The sequence below is a fragment of the Microtus ochrogaster genome, unplaced genomic scaffold, assembly GCF_000317375.1.
Source record: "Microtus ochrogaster isolate Prairie Vole_2 unplaced genomic scaffold, MicOch1.0 UNK1, whole genome shotgun sequence".
Classification (NCBI taxonomy): domain Eukaryota; kingdom Metazoa; phylum Chordata; class Mammalia; order Rodentia; family Cricetidae; genus Microtus; species Microtus ochrogaster.
Window position 1 is genome coordinate 4,990,581 of NW_004949099.1, and position 17,398 is coordinate 5,007,978.

At 48.1% G+C, this 17,398-nt stretch overlaps 1 protein-coding gene across 1 annotated transcript in view; it reads right to left on the reverse strand.

The window, feature by feature from the left end:
- The window catches only part of Nup210 (nucleoporin 210), a 103,475-nt gene that overhangs the window by 46,936 nt on the left and 39,141 nt on the right, over window positions 1-17,398 (reverse strand). Inside the window, exons 7-15 of the mRNA XM_005364880.3 lie at window positions 14,328-14,486; window positions 13,703-13,771; window positions 12,300-12,406; window positions 11,316-11,456; window positions 10,366-10,503; window positions 8,450-8,605; window positions 7,806-8,004; window positions 3,118-3,263; window positions 851-1,072 (exon numbers count right to left, since the gene is read on the reverse strand). Coding sequence (XP_005364937.1) covers window positions 851-1,072; window positions 3,118-3,263; window positions 7,806-8,004; window positions 8,450-8,605; window positions 10,366-10,503; window positions 11,316-11,456; window positions 12,300-12,406; window positions 13,703-13,771; window positions 14,328-14,486 — 1,337 coding nt within the window. The remainder of the gene's footprint in view (window positions 1-850; window positions 1,073-3,117; window positions 3,264-7,805; window positions 8,005-8,449; window positions 8,606-10,365; window positions 10,504-11,315; window positions 11,457-12,299; window positions 12,407-13,702; window positions 13,772-14,327; window positions 14,487-17,398) is intronic.

Consider the following 17,398-nt stretch of genomic DNA (forward strand, 5'->3'; position numbering starts at 1 on the left):
TACTACACACCTGTCAGGGTGTGCAAGTGCATCATCTTCAGCTGACCCTGTACTACACACCTGTCAGGGTGTGCAAGTGCATCATCTTCAGCTGAATCCATATTCTTTTTACTTGTAGACAAGTAGGAATCACTCTCACTTTTCAGTTCACAGTTCTGCCTACTTTTTGTTCCTGTCAGAAGCCAGAAGAGCACAAGGCCTTGGCCTGGCCTGGAAAAGGGTGCTGCCCCAGCCAAACAGGCCCCATAGTAACTAAGGATATGGTACACTTGGCTCAGTCAGCTTAACCTTCCAATATTTTTTGGTTCTCAGAACGAAAAACAAAGCTGAAAACAAACCCTTAACAACATCATAGTTGAGCATAATAACATATGCCTATAATCCCACCACTTGGAAGGCTGAATCAAGATGAGTTCAAGGTCAGCCTGTGCTACCTAACTATAGAGTGAATTTCATTCAAGCAAGCCTAGGCTGCATAGGGAGAACCTATCTCAAAACAATTCACACACATAGGCAATGCCACATCCACCCCATCCAGAAAGAACAAGTTGGAAAGAACCCAGGTCAAGGGTCTCAATCCTTTTCACAGTGGCCCAACCTTAAAACATGGGGCTTTATGATTCCTGATTTCAAACTTCTACTCCTACTTATAGCCCCGAGAAAGAGGAGGCCACCTACAGGCTGGCTTTAAGAAAGCTGGTATGTGCTGTGGAATCCAATAGGTCACTTTAGGCTGTCTTGTCTGTAAAATGGATACAACAGAAACAACACTCTCAGGGCTCTCTGAGAACTGAGTAGATTTTCTAGCTCCCCATAGGCAAGATGGGACCGAGGGCAGCTGTTTACTTACCTGTTCACCCAAGGCCTGGCAGGTCACAAGGACCCAGTGCTGCTGGTAATTTCGGGAGGCTGGAGTACCCAAGAGAGCCAGGCTAATGCTGCCTGTGTCTTCAGAAGTAACATTCCGAAAGAATTTGGAAGGTTCCAGGACCCATGGCCTGGGGCCTCCTTCAAACAGCATCTCCTTTGAGGAGCCCAGGGTTACCACAGCAACAGAAGAGGGATCCACAGCCTGGAGGAAGAAGGGGAGGCTTAGTATTATTTTGGGAGGAGGTGACCAGACAATGCTGAGCATCCAGAAGGCAGGTCCTCACCCTTCTTGGGTGGGCCTACCAAGCAAACCCTGTAACCTCTTTGAAATTTAGTCTCCATGTGGGCAGTATGCACTGGGTGGCCATGAACTAGGAATTTTGGAAAGAATTGGGTCCTCACTGGAGTAGGGAGAACACCGGAATGCCAAACATGGTGGTACATAGTTTAAATCCAGCATTCAGGAGGCAGAGGAAGAGGCAAGTGGGTTTCTATGAGTTCAAGGCCAGACTGGTCATGAGTCAGCAAGGGTTACATAGAGACCTTGTCAAAATAAAAAGTAAAGTCCAAGAAATTCCTACCTAGGATCTACCCTAACACAGACTAAATGGGAGAGAAACAACTTCATGAACAAAAACATGTTCTTCATGCTCACTTCTCACAGCTAAGAGTCAGAAATACATTGATATCCACAGAGAGGGTGCTTGGGAACCAGGATGACACCTTGTATAGGTCCCAACACAGTACTGACCAAATATTGAATGCAGGACATACTGATCACATACGTTCATCTCTACCACACTACTATCATATTCTATGAGTATTTTACCTGCATGTATGTCTATGTACCACATGTGTCTACAGAGGACAAGGAAGGCTCTGATGCCCTAGGACTGTATTTACAAGTAGTGGTGAGCCACCATGTGGATGTTGGGAATTAAACCTGGTCTTCTGGAGAAACAGAGAATTAGAGTTTTAACCACTCAGTCAATTCTCCAGTTCCTGCTTTAACCACGGAACCTTCTCTTTAGTTTCCCTCTACCCCCACCCCATCTTGTGCTTTAAAAAACAGAAACCAACCAGTGTGGAGTCATAGGGCTGTAATCACCACTATTAGAAAGTAGAGGTAGGAAGGAGGATTTTGAATTTGAGTCCAAACTGGGCTTCATAGCAAAACCAGCCCAAAATAAAACTAAAAAGGTCTGAGGATGTGGTTGAGTGCTTGCCTGGCATGCTCGTCGGTGAGGAATCTGGTGGAGTGTGGAGCAGAAGATAGCTCTCACGGGAAGCTCCTGGCCAGCTCAGTCAAGGCCGGCTTGCTGCCCTTCATGCTCCATGGAGCTCTCCCCACTTTCCTTTTGTTTTCCTGTTTATTTGGGCTGTTTTATTTTCTTTTTTTAAAAGGGGTCTCATTACTGAGACAAGGTCCAGGCAGCCTGGAACTCAAGATTCTCCTGCCTTAGGCACCTGAGAGCTGGGCTTACAGGTGTGCATCACCACACCTGGGTTTATGGCTTTATCTCTCCCATCAGTGTGTAGAGGCACCCAGGGCCAGTTCCTGGGTCTGTTTTGTATTTGGCAAAGAACAGTGCCTAGCACACACTTCAGGTTCTCAACATTCACTGAAGTAAATGGTGAGCTGGCCAGTAAAACCATGAGGTCCTCAAAGTCTCCAGTGAGCAAAGGGAAAACTCACATAACTTTGGACAGAAAGCCCCCTACTGTCCTTATAGACTGGGGTGGCTGCGGTGCTAAGGAACTCACAGCCTGCCCACAGACACAAATGATAGCAGTTAGGATCTGTTCTGATTTGCTTTCCATTGCTGTGGTAAATGCCATGGCCAAAAGCAACTTGGGGAGGAAAGGATTTATTTGGCTTACACATCCCAATCAGCCCATCATGAAGAAGTCTGAATAGGAACTCAAGGTAGGAACCTGGAATCAGGAACTGAAGCAGAGACCATGAAGAAACTCTTTTGGTTTGCTCACCCTGCTTTTTATACAACCCAGGACTACCCACATCAATCATTATTCAAGAAAATACTCCACTGACTTTCTGATGGGAGCATTTTCTCAACTGAATTTCCTTCCTCCCATATGACCCTAGATAGTTGTCAAGTTTGCGAAAAACAAAACAAAACAAAAACAAACAAAAGACAGTACAGGATCTAAGGAGAGAGGCCATCCTCACCTAACCTCCAGGAACATTTAAGAAAAAGCAGATGACAAAGGACAAGCACAGCTCACCTTGAGGGGCAGGTAGGCGGCGAGAGTGATCTTCGCACCCAAGTGTACATGACCATGTGTGTAGCTCACAAGGAGGGTAGTAGATCCCTGGGCATCAGCTCTCACCTTCACCCCACTGCAGTGCTCAGGTCCTGGTGGCAGTCTCCCTGCACAAAGAAAACCAAAAGTAAACACAAACTTGATCTTCAAGGGGAAGGCATGGCAGGCCCATGACCCCTTACCATTCTGAACTTCATATACAACTTGATTTGGTTATAATTTAAATTTTCTAGAGGGCAGGAGCTGTAGCTCAGTGGTAAAACAGTTACTTAGCACGAAAAATGCTCTAGATTCCATCACCAGCACCCCAAAACACAAACAAACAAAAGCAAATTCAAGTATAATTCATGTATATTACACACAGGTCTGATATACATACAATCGGCAATGACTTCCCATCTTCCCCCACATGCTCAACATACCCTGTGTCCGGGATCCACGTCAAGAGAGAGCTTACCAGCAGCTTAGCCTCCCCTAGGGCTCCGGTCTCCAATCCCTCCCAACTTTCATCAGAACAGCCTCACTGTGCTGTGTCTACGGCTTAGATCCTGTGGGGATCGCAGGCTACCTGGTCTGTCTTCCTCTGCAAAGTTCTCAGAGTCTTCACAGTCAAGTAGCCTTTACTCACATTTCTGTACACTGTTCTGTGTGGGGATGAGGAAGCACAGCAAGACTTCCTCGTGCCACCGTGAACACTCCAGGTGGTTCTAGTTGGGGCTGTGCTACACAGTATGAAAGTGGACATATACAGGTCTATCTCTAGATGGCATACCCCAGCATTTCTGCTGGCTGTGTCCAGAGGAGGCAGACCAGTGGCAGGCAGGCATGTGTGCAGATAAGTGTCTCTCCCAATTTGCCTCGCTGGCAGCTGCTTTTCATCTGTGCTATCACTTTCCATCAAATTTTAATTAAGTTTGTAAGAAGCGTATTGATGTTAGGCTGGTTTGTTTTTGTCAGTATGACACAAATGAGTAACTCTGGGAAGAGGGACACTCAGTGAAGAAACTGCCTCTGTCAGGTTGACTGTGGACAACTGAGCAAGTCTAGGGGGCATCTCCTTGATCAATTACAGGTGTGGGGGCACCCAGGCCACTGTGAGTGATGCCATCCCTGGGCAAATGGTCCCAAGCTGTATAAGAAAGCAGGATGAGCAAGTTCACGCAGTGTTCCTCCATAGCCTCTGCTTTAGTTCCTGCCTCCAGGTTCCTCCCCTGGATTCCCTGAAAAAATAGACTGTAACCTGTAAGCCAAAGAAACCTTTTCCTTCCCCCAAGATGTTTTTGGCAATGGTATTTATCACAGTCACAGAAACCAAACTAAAACAAATTTGAATTATGATGAAGTACACAACATATGGACTTCTCACCTTAAACAAAAGGGGGTGGGGATGACCGGTCATGGTGCTGCAGACCCTTAATCCCCACACTCTGGAGGTAGAGGCAGCAGGCAGATCTCTATGAGCTCAAGGTCTACCTGCTCTACACAGTGACTTCTAGGCTGGCCAGTGATTAATAGTGAGACCTGGTCTCAAGGGGAAAAAATCCCACCTCAATATTCTTTTTTTTTTTTTTTAGAGACAGAGTTTCTCTGTGGCTTTGGAGCCTGTCCTAGAACTAGCTCTTGTAGACCAGGCTGGTCTCGAACTCACAAAGATCCGCCTGCCTCTGCCTCCCAAGTGCTGGGATTAAAGGCGTGCGCAACCACCGCCTGGCTCTCAATATTCTTATATATATAGCCACTTGCCACAGAATTGTGAGGTCCCATCACCAGTGCTGCCCAGGCCCTTTGACTTGCAAACCTGAAATGTCTAGTACTAACTGCTCTACCCTGGCATTCACCATTATCTGTTTCTTGTCACCTAAGTGGAATCACAAAGCATTTATCTTCCTGTGACTGCCTTTGCTCACTTGGCACAACATCCTCAAGGCTTCTCAGGGCCGGGCCACATCAGAGCTTCCTTCCTTCTTGGGACGGAACCTGCCCTGAGCCCAGTCCTCTACTGATGGCACCTGACTGCCTGCATGAGTGAATAATGCTGCTCTGGGTTGACATAGATGTCTTTGCATTTGTACTTTCAATAACCTTAGGTCTGTGTCTAGAAATGGAACTTCCTGGATCATACAGTAATTCTACTTAAACTTCTGAGAATCCACCACAATGTTTTCCACAGTAGCTGCCTTTTATTAATATCCTCCAAAAGAGCACAGATTCCAGTTTCCTCACAACCTTGATGCTTTCTGTTGCTGTAATAGTAGCTGCCTCAATGGGGAAAGTTTTCTTTATGTTTCTTCTTTGAGATTTATTTTACTTTTAATTATGTATATGTAATGCACATATATGCATGCAATACCCATGAAGGCCAGAAGAGGACGCTGGATCCCTGGAACTGGAGTTATGTAGTAATTGGAGCGACGGGGCTGCGTTCCCAGCACTCCAGCCACCTGGCTAGCTTATGCCCCGAAATAACAACACACAAATTGTATTCATTTAAACACTGCTTGGCCCATTAGCTCTAGCCCTTACTGGCTAATTCTGATATCCCGATCAACCCATCTCTAATAATCTGTGAGCACCGGTTTACCGGGAAGATTCTAGCCTACGTCCATCCTGGGTTGGAGCTTCATCGCGTGTGTCTGCCTGGGAGCGGGGCATGGCGTCTCTCTGATGTGTCTGCTCCTGAGAGGAGAGCTGTCGAGTCTGACCTCACTTCCTCTTCCTCCCAATATTCTGCTCTCTTTACTCCTCCCACCTATGTTTTAACCTATCAGGGCAAGCAGCTTTTTTATTTAATTAACCAATGACCTTCCTCCATCAGAGTTAGGCAGTCATAAGGTACCTAATGTGGGTACTAGGAAACAAACATAGGTCCTCTGGAAGAGCAGCATGTGCTCTTAACCACTGAGACATCTCTCCAGCCCTGTCCTTGCTTTGCTTTGAATTTCTGAGATGACTGATGAGGGTGGGCGTCTTTTCCTATAATAGTGACTACTACATGTAACAGTCACAGAAATATGTGCTCAAGTTCTTTGTGAGCTATTAAATCATTTATCTGTTTTATTGTTGACACACAGAATTTCTTTCCATAGTCTAGATCTTAACCCCCTACCAGAAATATGATCTGCAAACACTTGCCCCACTCCATATTGCTTTTGCCAATAGGGAACCTGATACAGTCCCTTTCTCGGACAGTCCTGTGGCATGTACCCTGGCTTGTAGGGGTAGGCACTACTAACGTATCCTGAAGACCATATGTGCCCCATGGGTCATGTGCACCCTAGGGTGGCCCTCACACATACAAGGACATCTGCTGCCCCAGCCTGCTGGGTTCCATGAGTACCCTGTGCCCTGACCCAAAGTTCAAGTTTCCTAGGTAAGTTCTACACCCTGTACACCAAGGGCGATTCCAGCACTTTCTGAGGGAAATTCTGACCACAAAGGATTTGTTTTGGCTGCTATCTTCAGAATCAAGACTCCCTGAGAAATCCTCAAGATGTTCAGAGGGATGTCCACATGTAACTCTTGTGCCTGTTTCCCTGTGACCCGTGGTGACACTGAGGCTCAGAGAGGTTGAACAGAATGCCAGTAAGTGAAGGGGCTTATCAGCCCTGGGAATGCTGAATTACAGGCCCCAGAGTCTCCGTGTGTACTAGCCCCAGAAGCCTTAATGACACCCTACTGAAACCCTGAGGGATGGGCGTGAGGGCAGTACAGGGGACAGTCCATCTCTGGCCACCAGCAGTTTCTCTCCCTCAAAATGCCAACTCTTCCATTAAAAATAGCTAACATGTAGAAACAATAGATTTTCTAAGGCCACCAGCCTGTGACTTTGCTTGGGCACTTTTCAGAGATGTCCTCTTCCTCTGTGCAGCTCTGGATGTCATCACAACCACAGGGACACATAGTCACTTGAGACTTACATCCCTTTCTGCTCAAATACCTTCAGTATTTGATGGTATAGGCGCTGATGTTCTAGGCTCACCATGTGCTAAGTCCTACTAAAGATCCCACCTTTGGGGCATGGCATGGGGACATTCACCAAATGCTGTCCTGGTTCTCGCCAACACCCTACCTATGGCCCGCTTCTACTCATAATCCAAGTATACCACAGATTGCCTAACCTGTAAATCAGAGCTAATCCTCACCTTGCCTGGATCCATGCCTCTGGGAGGCCTTAGCTCACAGAAACTGGAGCTGCAGGTCTGTGTCCCGTCCCTGCACAGGCCCTGTATGACCACTGGAACAACCAAGCTGTTCCTGTTGCAGGTACACAGCCTCAATGAGGCCAGCCAGGAAAACTGCTTGCCTCACACATGCAGGGCTGACACTGTCAGGCACCACAGGAGGCTGAGAAGAATGGACTCGGGGTGGCCTGAGCCTGTCACAGGCATTATGATTGAACTAATCCAAACCCCAAGTACACATCATATATGAGCAACTGTTCCACTTCATGAACTGAAATATGAACAAGGACAGGAGACTCCTTTCAGACATCAAAGAGATACAGGGCATACAAGCTTATCAAGGGTAACACACCAGGCAGGATTCAGAATGGACAGGAGCAGGAGCAAGTGCCACCACTTAGGCTCTGGCCCCTCTGGTGCCCACAGAGAGCCCACACCGTCTTGGCTCCCATTTTGCTACTGGCTTACCTGGTAATGGCTGGAACACACCCTGGTTCTCCACTTCCACCACCAGGTCAAAGTGGGAGCAGTCGCTTAGGGTAACCACCTCACTGGCACCGCCAGGCATGAAACCACTGATTGTCAGGGGCAGCTCCAGGGTGTGGCCCACTCGAGCCTCCACCTGGCATGGGGCGAACTCCATGCTGCTGGGCTCAATCACATACACCTAGATAAAGAGAAGAGCCCAGGCCCATCAGGAGGAAGACTAGCAGGGCTGCTGGTGTTTCCTATGACGATAAGGTGAAGGGCTGGGCCAGTGCCTGAAAAGGATGGAGGTGGCAGCAAGGATTCTTTCCTAGCCCTTTCCTCCCCGGGCCTCTCCTCCCAGTAAGGAAGGCTATCCCAGTATCCCTCTCCTGACTGGCAACAAAGCCTGAGGTGGAGCCTGAGTGGCTGGAGCACAGCTAGTGGGAACCCCACATCATGTTCTGAGTAGCCATGCAGTCTGTTCTATGGGGCCTGACTTCTTGAGATCAGGGCTGGGATGGGTCCATCAATCCCCCCCACACCTACAACTACAGGCAGAGGAATAAGGGCTCCGAATGAGACCTGAGGGGTGACTGGAGCCTCTACCTTGAACCTCTCCACCTGATGTCCCATCATCATCTTACCTTCATCTCACCAAAATGGAGAGGGTTCTGAACATCATGAGCCTGGATGACACTGAGTCCAGTGTCACTGCCCGTGGTCATAACGCCCTTGACAGTGACTGTGGCAACCATGTAGCTTGACGAAGACCAGCTGAAGTTCCCACTGCCCCCTTGGGCCTGGGGAGGAAAATGACATGGGATCCATCCATCAGCCCCTTACCCTTCCCTGCCTGGGAAAATACAGGGTGGGGCCAAGTATGCAGTCTTCTTCATTATCACACAAACATGTTCATCTATTCATACCCAGGTTGAACTGTGAGTACGCACACATACACACCCCTGCTCACAAATGCCCACTGCCACACATTCACACACCTGTTCACACTCATTATTCACATGTCTCCTTACACTCAGCCACATCTGATACCTACATTCACACTCGCTTGTGTTGACACCATAAATACCACATACACATATGCACACACACTCATGAGCTCATTCTCAAACACACACAAGAGCATACCAAGTACACACATGTTCATACATTCAAAAAATCATACCTATACACACAGCCAATGGCCTGCCCATAGAAGCATGGTACAAGCCAACATTTCCTCAGATGTTCCCTTTGGCCCTTCCTTCCTCCATCCTACCTCATTTCCAGTCCTCCTGCTCTGGGGACCTGGCAACTAACATACAAACACACAGCAATGACAGTGTCACTTCCCAGAGCTCAGACCTGGGTAGAAACCACCCTGATCATGGATCCACTTGCAGAATTCACAAGCACACCCAGCACACAGATCTGCCTGTTCCTAATCCTCTTCAGGGAGTTAATGACAGGCCTTCTTCTAGGTCAGAGATCAACCTGAAATCCCAAGTAAAGAAAGGTGACAGACTTTAGTGTGCAGAGGCCAGTGTAGACAAGACATCTATCATCATTTCTGCAGGTGGACCACAGGAGTGATGAGACCTGGCTGACTATTGGGTCTTGAGCCCTAGCTGAGAGAACCCCTGACAATTAGTACCACATGGGATTGGGAGCAACAATGGGCAATAAGGCTAGGCATGTGTTTAAATTACTGCCTTTGTTTACTTTCTGTGGCTGTGATAAACATCAGGACCAAAAGCATTTCATCTTATACTTCCAGGTACAGTCTATCACTGAGGGCAGTCAGGGTACCTGGAGGCAGGAACTGAAGCAGAAGCCATGGATGATGCTGCTTACTGACTTGCTCATTTTGCTGCTCTTTTATTCCCTTTCTTTCCCTTCCTTCCTATGTATTTATTTGGTTTGTTTGTTTGTTCATTTATTTTGAGTCAGGGTCTCTCTGTGTAGTCCCTGGATGTCTTAGAACTCCCAATATAAACCAGACTGGCCTTGAATTCTGATATATGCCTGCCTTTGCCTCCTGAGCCTTGGAATTAAAGGTGTGTATCACCATGCCCCACTCAGTTTGCTTTCTTATATACCTCAGAACCACCTGCCCAACAGCTCACTCAATCATCAATCAAGAAAATACACTAAAGGCTTACACAGGCCAACCTGGTTACCTCTTCTCAGATGACTCTAGCTTAACTTGACAAAAACCAAACAAACAAAATCAACCAGGACAGTTACTGTAGGTGTTATTATCTTGTTACATTGCTGCGATGGATCCTCAGGAATCATAAAAATCATAAGGCCTGTCTCATTTAAAGCTATCTCCTACCTCTCGAGAATAAAACTGAAGGCAAGAGGACAGTCAGATGTGAGATACACCTGTCTCAGCACTAGACAAAGATAGCAGACTAGGATAGTTTGTTCTAAGCCAACCTTGTGAGACCTACATAGTTCAGATCCTATCTCAATAAATGAATATAGAAAAGGATGAAAACAGAGTCATCATCCCAAGGAAACGCCTCAAAGAAAATACCTAAAGTAGTCTCTCACCTACCTTTATGGTGTACTGATAGGCTCCTGTCTTTGGTTGCCAAGGAAATGTCAGGATGCTGGGATAGAGTGTGATGGGGATATGAATGTCCACTTCCTGCTGGTTCCACACAGGTACCTGAAGCACATGGACCCCTCCATCCTGCAAGATGAGATTGCTGTGTATCACCATGGCAACCACATTATCACTAGTTATTTTCCTGTTACCTAGACCCTGCCCCTCCTTGAGGACCAGTCCATAAAAGGTAGCTGTGTTCCTAAGAATATAGAAAAGATAGTGACTTGGCAGGGGAGGCTTGCTGTTGATCTTTAATGGTTACTCGTGCACATTCTACTTATTTGAGTCCTAAGGTATTCCTCACAGGATGGATGTGGTTGTCCCCAGGTTACAGATAAAGAAACTGAGGCCTGGAGCATCTCACCCAAACACAGAGCTGCAGTGATGAGGCATCACTGTCTGGGATACAGGCCCTTCTACCTCTCCACACGCTGCCTCTCTCAGGTCTGGAGGGCTTGTATGAGGCAGGGGAGAGGAATACCCTTGCAATGTTCTGACTAGTAAAATACTGCTCCCCCTGGGGCTGAAGAGGCTTTTCAGTACAAAGGCTGAAGGACTCAAGCAGACAAAATAGATAATGGGGGCAAGTGGGCCTCCTGCCCATGCTATCCTCCAAACAAAATATGTATTCCATCTTAGAAGGTGTAGAATACTTTTATAGGATGGGTGCAGGGTGCAGGAAGAGAAAGCTTATGGCACAGGAAGATCCCCAACAAGCTATGGACAGCCAAGGGCACCTGGAGCTCAAGCCCAAAGTGGGAAAGTCTCCTTAGGAACCAGAGCAGAGGCAGAGTTTGTTCTGGGGCAAAGTACGTGCCAATTGACATTTCTACCCTCAGAGTTGGGTTATGGGTGCTCAGGACCTAGGATACGGAAAAGGATTGACATCAACTCACCTGGTCCACCACAGAGGTGAGGGTAGCACTGATGGTTGTCTGGCCACTCTGGATCGCCCTGACGTGATGATAAGACCCATTCTGGGAAGAGGACAGAACCTCAAAGAACTCAGCAGGAATCACAGCTTCAATTCGGATGTTCTGGAAACGTAAGCGGGATGGGAAAGATGAGTGTGACATCACGAGACTGGGAGAGCTCCAAAACAGTAGCCAGGCCAGGCTGGGAGCCTCCGTGGTACCAAAGCCTCTTAAACAAAGCAGGCAGAAGGAATGGGGCCCCAGTGCTCTGACTCTTCCCTGCCTAGCATTAGGACCCAAGACCCAGCACCACAGTTCTAGCTGGATGTGTGATCCTCAAGGTAGTCTACTGTCACTCTCCCAGATCCTGGCGCTGCGATGAAACAATGAATTTAAATAGAGAGCTGAGTCCCTCACAGCATAGCCATTGTTTAGTCATTGTTCAGCAGGGGACAGAAGGACCTCTGCCAGAAGAAGGCTGGCCTCCTAACATCCCTAACACCATAGACTATGACCTGTGTGAGGGCACTGGGAGGCTCTCCTTCGTGACAAAAGGATGACCACCACTCCCTAACTCATCTTGCATGCCTTCTCAGAAGCTAAACATGGTAGCCTTGATCACTTGAGAGCTTCTGGAAGGCAGTAGGTATATCCAGACCCCAGACTATCTCCAAAGCAAAATGAACTCTCACCTCGGGACCCCATGTAAGGGACAGGAACACACAGAAGTACCACCACTACCACTATCCACATAGGCCCTGCTGCCTGGGCTATCTACCCCCAGCCCTGCACGAGGGGATGACACCAGCTCACAGTCTAACAGGGAACCCATGATATCATCTCCACAGCCCTAAAAGTACCACAGGAAGCTCTGAATCTGCATAGGTGGGGACCCTGTGGCACTGGCTCCTCCTTGGACATTTGATCCCTCAGCATCCCTCCATCAGAACCCCAGCAGGCACTCACGTCAGATGGGTAGACCTTGTTGCTGGACCTATCAAATACTTCGATGGTGATTGCATATAGACGCCCAGTCTCAAGCACCCATCTGTCACCAGGGTGGACTGTGAACCCTAGAACAGGAAGTAGGGAGTTCAACACTCAGGCTACAAGGTCAGCAGGACTGAGAAAGAACCTGAGGCTAAGCACTATATACCCCTACCCATGTAGAAGCCCCAGCAGCTAGGCCTATTCAATGTCCAAGGTTCCAGTAGATCTAGCCTGAGGCCACAGCCCATCTAGACTCTGAATCCTCAGTTGGTCTATTCACTGGCCAATGTAAGTCTATCCCATGGTCACACAGGTCGGGCCAAGACCATGGCGACCATGGCTGTTTAGACTCTGAGGCTGGAGGATGTGTACACTGTGGTGATACTGTGTCTCATCTGCAGTGACAGGAGGTTCAAGCTCTCAGGCATAGCAGGACTAGCTTGAAGCTAGGACAGGTTTTGTATCCCAGGCTAGAGCACTGGAGAGCTCTGGACAAGGTGCATCTGGGTCTGGGCTCTGAGGGTACTGAGCTAGGATGCCAGACTAGCTACTTCTATTCCCATGATACTGTTTGCTTTCTCATCTGCACAACGCCAGCCAAGCTGTTCACTCTTCACCTTCCCACCACAGAAGTTCAGTCTGACACAGCACCTGTCATACACAGAATCTCCAGAAGTCTTTCCTCTGCCCTGGTGTTTATTCCCATCACAATCTTGCCACCTGTCTGTAACGGCCTCTGCTGTGAAGCTAAGTCTCATCACAGACCAATCAGGTAAAGGATGCTGCTGAGACACAAATGGTCACCCTCCCTGGGGTTGCTACTTGTCAACTGGATTCTGCATCACAAGAGGCTCACAAGCTCTCTGACAAGAGGTCCCTAAAGGTTTTGCTGCCCATCTGGCCATCCTTCTGACTGAACTTTGGCGGTGTACTCCACAGGTGAGTTGCCTCACACCCCAAGAAATGTTGCCATGGTGGCACCCATGACACATATATCCCAAAGGTCTTGGTGCTGACTATCACTGAAGCTCTTACGCCCTAGTGGACCTCAGAATGTTACTGCTACAGATGGTTTCCTCCTCTCTCTAATGCCTCCTCCTCCTTCTTCCTGGCCAAGGCACTGCCAACTGTTATGTCAACCTAAGGATGCTCTGTAACCGAGTACCAGGGTCCCCAACCTTGTCAGGTACAGTCAGGTCTGCATGATGCTGGGGCTGAGGACTGATGTCCCTGAATCTGGCAGACAGAGGATGTGGTCAGGTTCGTGTTAACTAAGACACATACTGCCAAGCTGAACTGCAGTTCTTGCTTGTACTTTTTGATTTCTTGAACTGATGAAGTCACAAGCTATCAATGTCCCCCCAGGGGGCCACACTTACCTAGGTACCCGGCTTCAACCACATAGATGGTGCTGTTGGGCAGCCTGGAAGCTCCTTGCATGCGGATACCTGAATTCTTAATTAAGGTACAAAACTTAGGAGACAAAATTTTAAAAAAGCAGCTTGGGCTCCAGTCTGACTCACGTGGCTTGAGCACATGCAGACACCACGTACACTGAGAGGTGGGTTCAGAACCTCTAGCTTAGGACAATTAGAGCAAAGGTGTGGGAGAGTCAAGACCCTTGCTGTACTACCCTAAAAACCAGGGTCTTTGCAAGAGACCTCAGGAACCACATGGCATACAATCAATCTTGGACTCTCAACAACCTATATGCCAGTATTCACACAGCCTCTGCCAGGTCCCCTACGAGGGGGCTGTGGTTCCTGAGAAGCTTCCAGAAGCCTGGAATGATGTGCGCCTCTGCCACAGACTCCATCTCTGGGAGTCTCTCTGAGTCACGCACAGAGGTGAGCAATTCCACTCAGCGGGTTGCTATTTAGGTTCTTTCTGATTTTCAGGCAGATGGGGAAAACAGTGCTATTTTTAGTCCTGGCTGGCTTTAAAGGAGAAAAACAACTTGGCTTCAAAGTAGTAGGCATGATACAGTGCCAGAGTAGAGGATATTCCTGTGGTCCAGGACCAGGTTGCTCTGTCCCATCTGCATGGCAGTGACCCTTGATGTTTCCTGTGTCAGGACCGCCACAGGCCGGTTAGGGTCTCCTTGAGGATCTGGGATGCTGTTCTGAAGCTGCAGCTCATACTGATCAGAAGGCATTGAGAGTTCTGGATGTGAAAAGAGACAAGAAAAGCCGGGAAGGTAAAGATGTGAAATGCTGGGTACTAATACAGCCTTCTCCAGGCCTGACTCTTGGCACCTGCCGTCAAGACAGCTGCTTGAAGAGTGCTAACAGGGGTGGGCATCTGATCATGCCCCGAATTGAGCAAGCTCTTCTCTACATCCGGGCTCCAGTGGGGTTCTCGCTGGTATTACCAAAAAGGCTGTAGCCAATGGTCTCCTACTTGATGTGGGAATGATTTCTTATTAATAAAGAAACTGCCTAGGCCCATTTCATAGGCCAACCCTTAGGTAGGCAGAGAAAACAGAACAGGATGCTGGGAAAAAGAAGCTGAGTCAGGGAGTCGCCATGGTTCTCCCACGCCAGACAGACGCAGGTTAAGATCATTCCTGGTAAGCCAGCTTGTGTGCTACAAAGATTAATAGAAATGGGTTAGATTAATATGTAAGAGCTAGCCAATAAGAGGCTGAAACTAATGGGTCAGGCAGTAATTAAAAGAATACAGTTTCTGTGTAATTATTTCGGGTCATAAGCTAAGCTAGCCGTGGGGGCGGCCGGGTGCTGGGCAGGGTCCTGGGGACGCAGCCTCGCTGCTCCTATTTCAACACCTACTGAGTTTCAGATGCTCAGTTTACCATCGTGAAGAATGACTCGTGTTCTGACCACTCTCTGTGCATCCCCATATCTATTTTGTATAAAAATACCTTTCCCAACAATAGTCCAGGACACAGAACAATTCCCCAGGAAATCACAGATTCTGGGAAAACCAACATCTGGGCAGAGAACATAAGCACTTTTGATCTGAATGACAACTGCTGACAAGAATTCAGTTCCCAGGAAAGAGAAAGTGAGAGCTGACTTCAAGGTCAAGATGCCCTAGGCTTGCTTAGATGTCTCATGACCAATTTCTCTTATCTCATCCCTCAACAACCCTAGGAACAAGGACTACTGATACCCCAACTTTAGACAGGGCTGAGCAGAAGCTAGCTCATGGTCTGCCATGACTTCCACTGTGTTGAGAACCCAAACTTTATATGCTAGAAGTCTGGCCCTCAGCCTGGTGAACACTTCAAAGGGTGTGGCCGGGGCTGGAGACGTGGCTCAGTTGATAAAGCACTTGCTCAGTAAGGATGAGGATGGGTGTTCAAATTCCAGCACCCACATAAAGCAAGATCAGTAGCTTGTGCCTGCAATCCCAGCATTCCTGTGGCTAGATGGGAGACAGAAGAATCCCCGGAAGCTTGCACATCAGCTAGTCTGGTGTAAGCAGCAGTGAATAACAAGAACTCCCGTCTCAACCAAAGTGGACATTTAGGACCAACATTGAGGTTGTTCTCAGACCAGCAGCAGGTATACCACCATGCTTACATATTCTACCCCCAGAGAGAAAGAGAGAGAAATTAATGATTGGGGGCTGGAGGAATGACTCAGTGAATAAGAGTGCAGAGGACTCATTCGGGCAACTCACAATTGCATGTAACTCTAGTTCCAGGGGATCTGATACCTATAACACCACAGGCACCTGCATGCATATACTCACAAAACACATACACATAATTTCAAAAGCTTAACCTTAAAAAAATAAGAAATTAAAAAACAAAACATGTGGCCTAGGGGAAGGTGGTCAGGTCACTAGAGGCATGGTCTAGAAAGGAATGAAGGCAGGTCTAGAATCTTAGTTAGCTTCTGTTATGGAAGAGCAAGCCTGGCTTCCTCTCTTACCAAAGTGGCACATGGTGCCATCGTGATCCACCTGCCTTGAGGAGAAACAGTCAAGGGTCTGCAAACAAAAGGCAGAGCTCTTGGATCTCCAGATTGTGAGTTATAGCAAGGACCAGCCTTGAGTATTCCATCTAACAGAATATCGACTAAGACATAGTCCTATAGCTAGTTAGGAACAGACTAGCACTCCCTGCCTCCAAGCCTAACCACTTTAACATTCTCTCCCCTGCATCCTTGGCGTGTTCTAACCAGTCACTCACTCACTGTCAGTAGAGTTGTAGCCATGTACCACTTCTTGGCCTAGAATGGAATATGGCCAGTGAAGGAACCTAAGGGGATTTGGGAAAAGAAGCAACTTGCCTACCTTCTGTGTGCTCCAAAAAGTCCTCAGTGACTTGCTTCTGAATCATAGGTCCCTGGAACCTCATGTGGACGAGTGATACAGGTGCAGGGGGTATGTCTAAGAACCTGCTGCATCAGGAGTGGGGCTCAATAACACATGTTCACAGAAGCTCTCTAGGTGTGTTACTACATGGCCATAAAGCATCCTAGCAAAATGTTTTCCCATGATTTGTTTCACTGTCCTCTACTGCCTAGGCCCTCAAAGGCCATAGCAGCTGAGGCCAAGTCACTCCAGTTACTGCTGAGCTGGTAGCAGACCATGGTACCATCCCATGATGCAGGTTTAGCAAACCTGCAGAATGTAAGAGATGTAAGAGTTATGGAGTCATACAGACTTCTGCCTAGATTCAGTGGAAAGCTGTAGAGACCCGAGAAAACAATGCATGGGTCTGCATCAAGTGCTCACACAGAAGCACTACAACAATACACGGTGCAGAAAAGGCATTCTGCCACCCGTGACACATACACCAGCTCAGCCCTTGTCGGGAGAGTGCAGCAGAATTTTAAGAATGAGTTGGGGCCTTGTTTGCGACCTGCCCATCCAGCACAGAAGCCTGATTTTCAGCGCCAGGAGACCTAGCTTTAGCTTTGGGGTGAGTTTCTGGCCCCGCGGCGCCAGCCTGGGATGGGGAGCTCAGAGGTTTCTTGGCCCCCCAGCCTTCTTGGGCAGAACCCTCCCCACTTCGGCCCCACCGCCCTCTTTAGGCACATAACATCAACCAGCCCAGCCTGTCTGGGCACTGGGTCCGAATCCTCGGGGCACCCAAGCGGGAG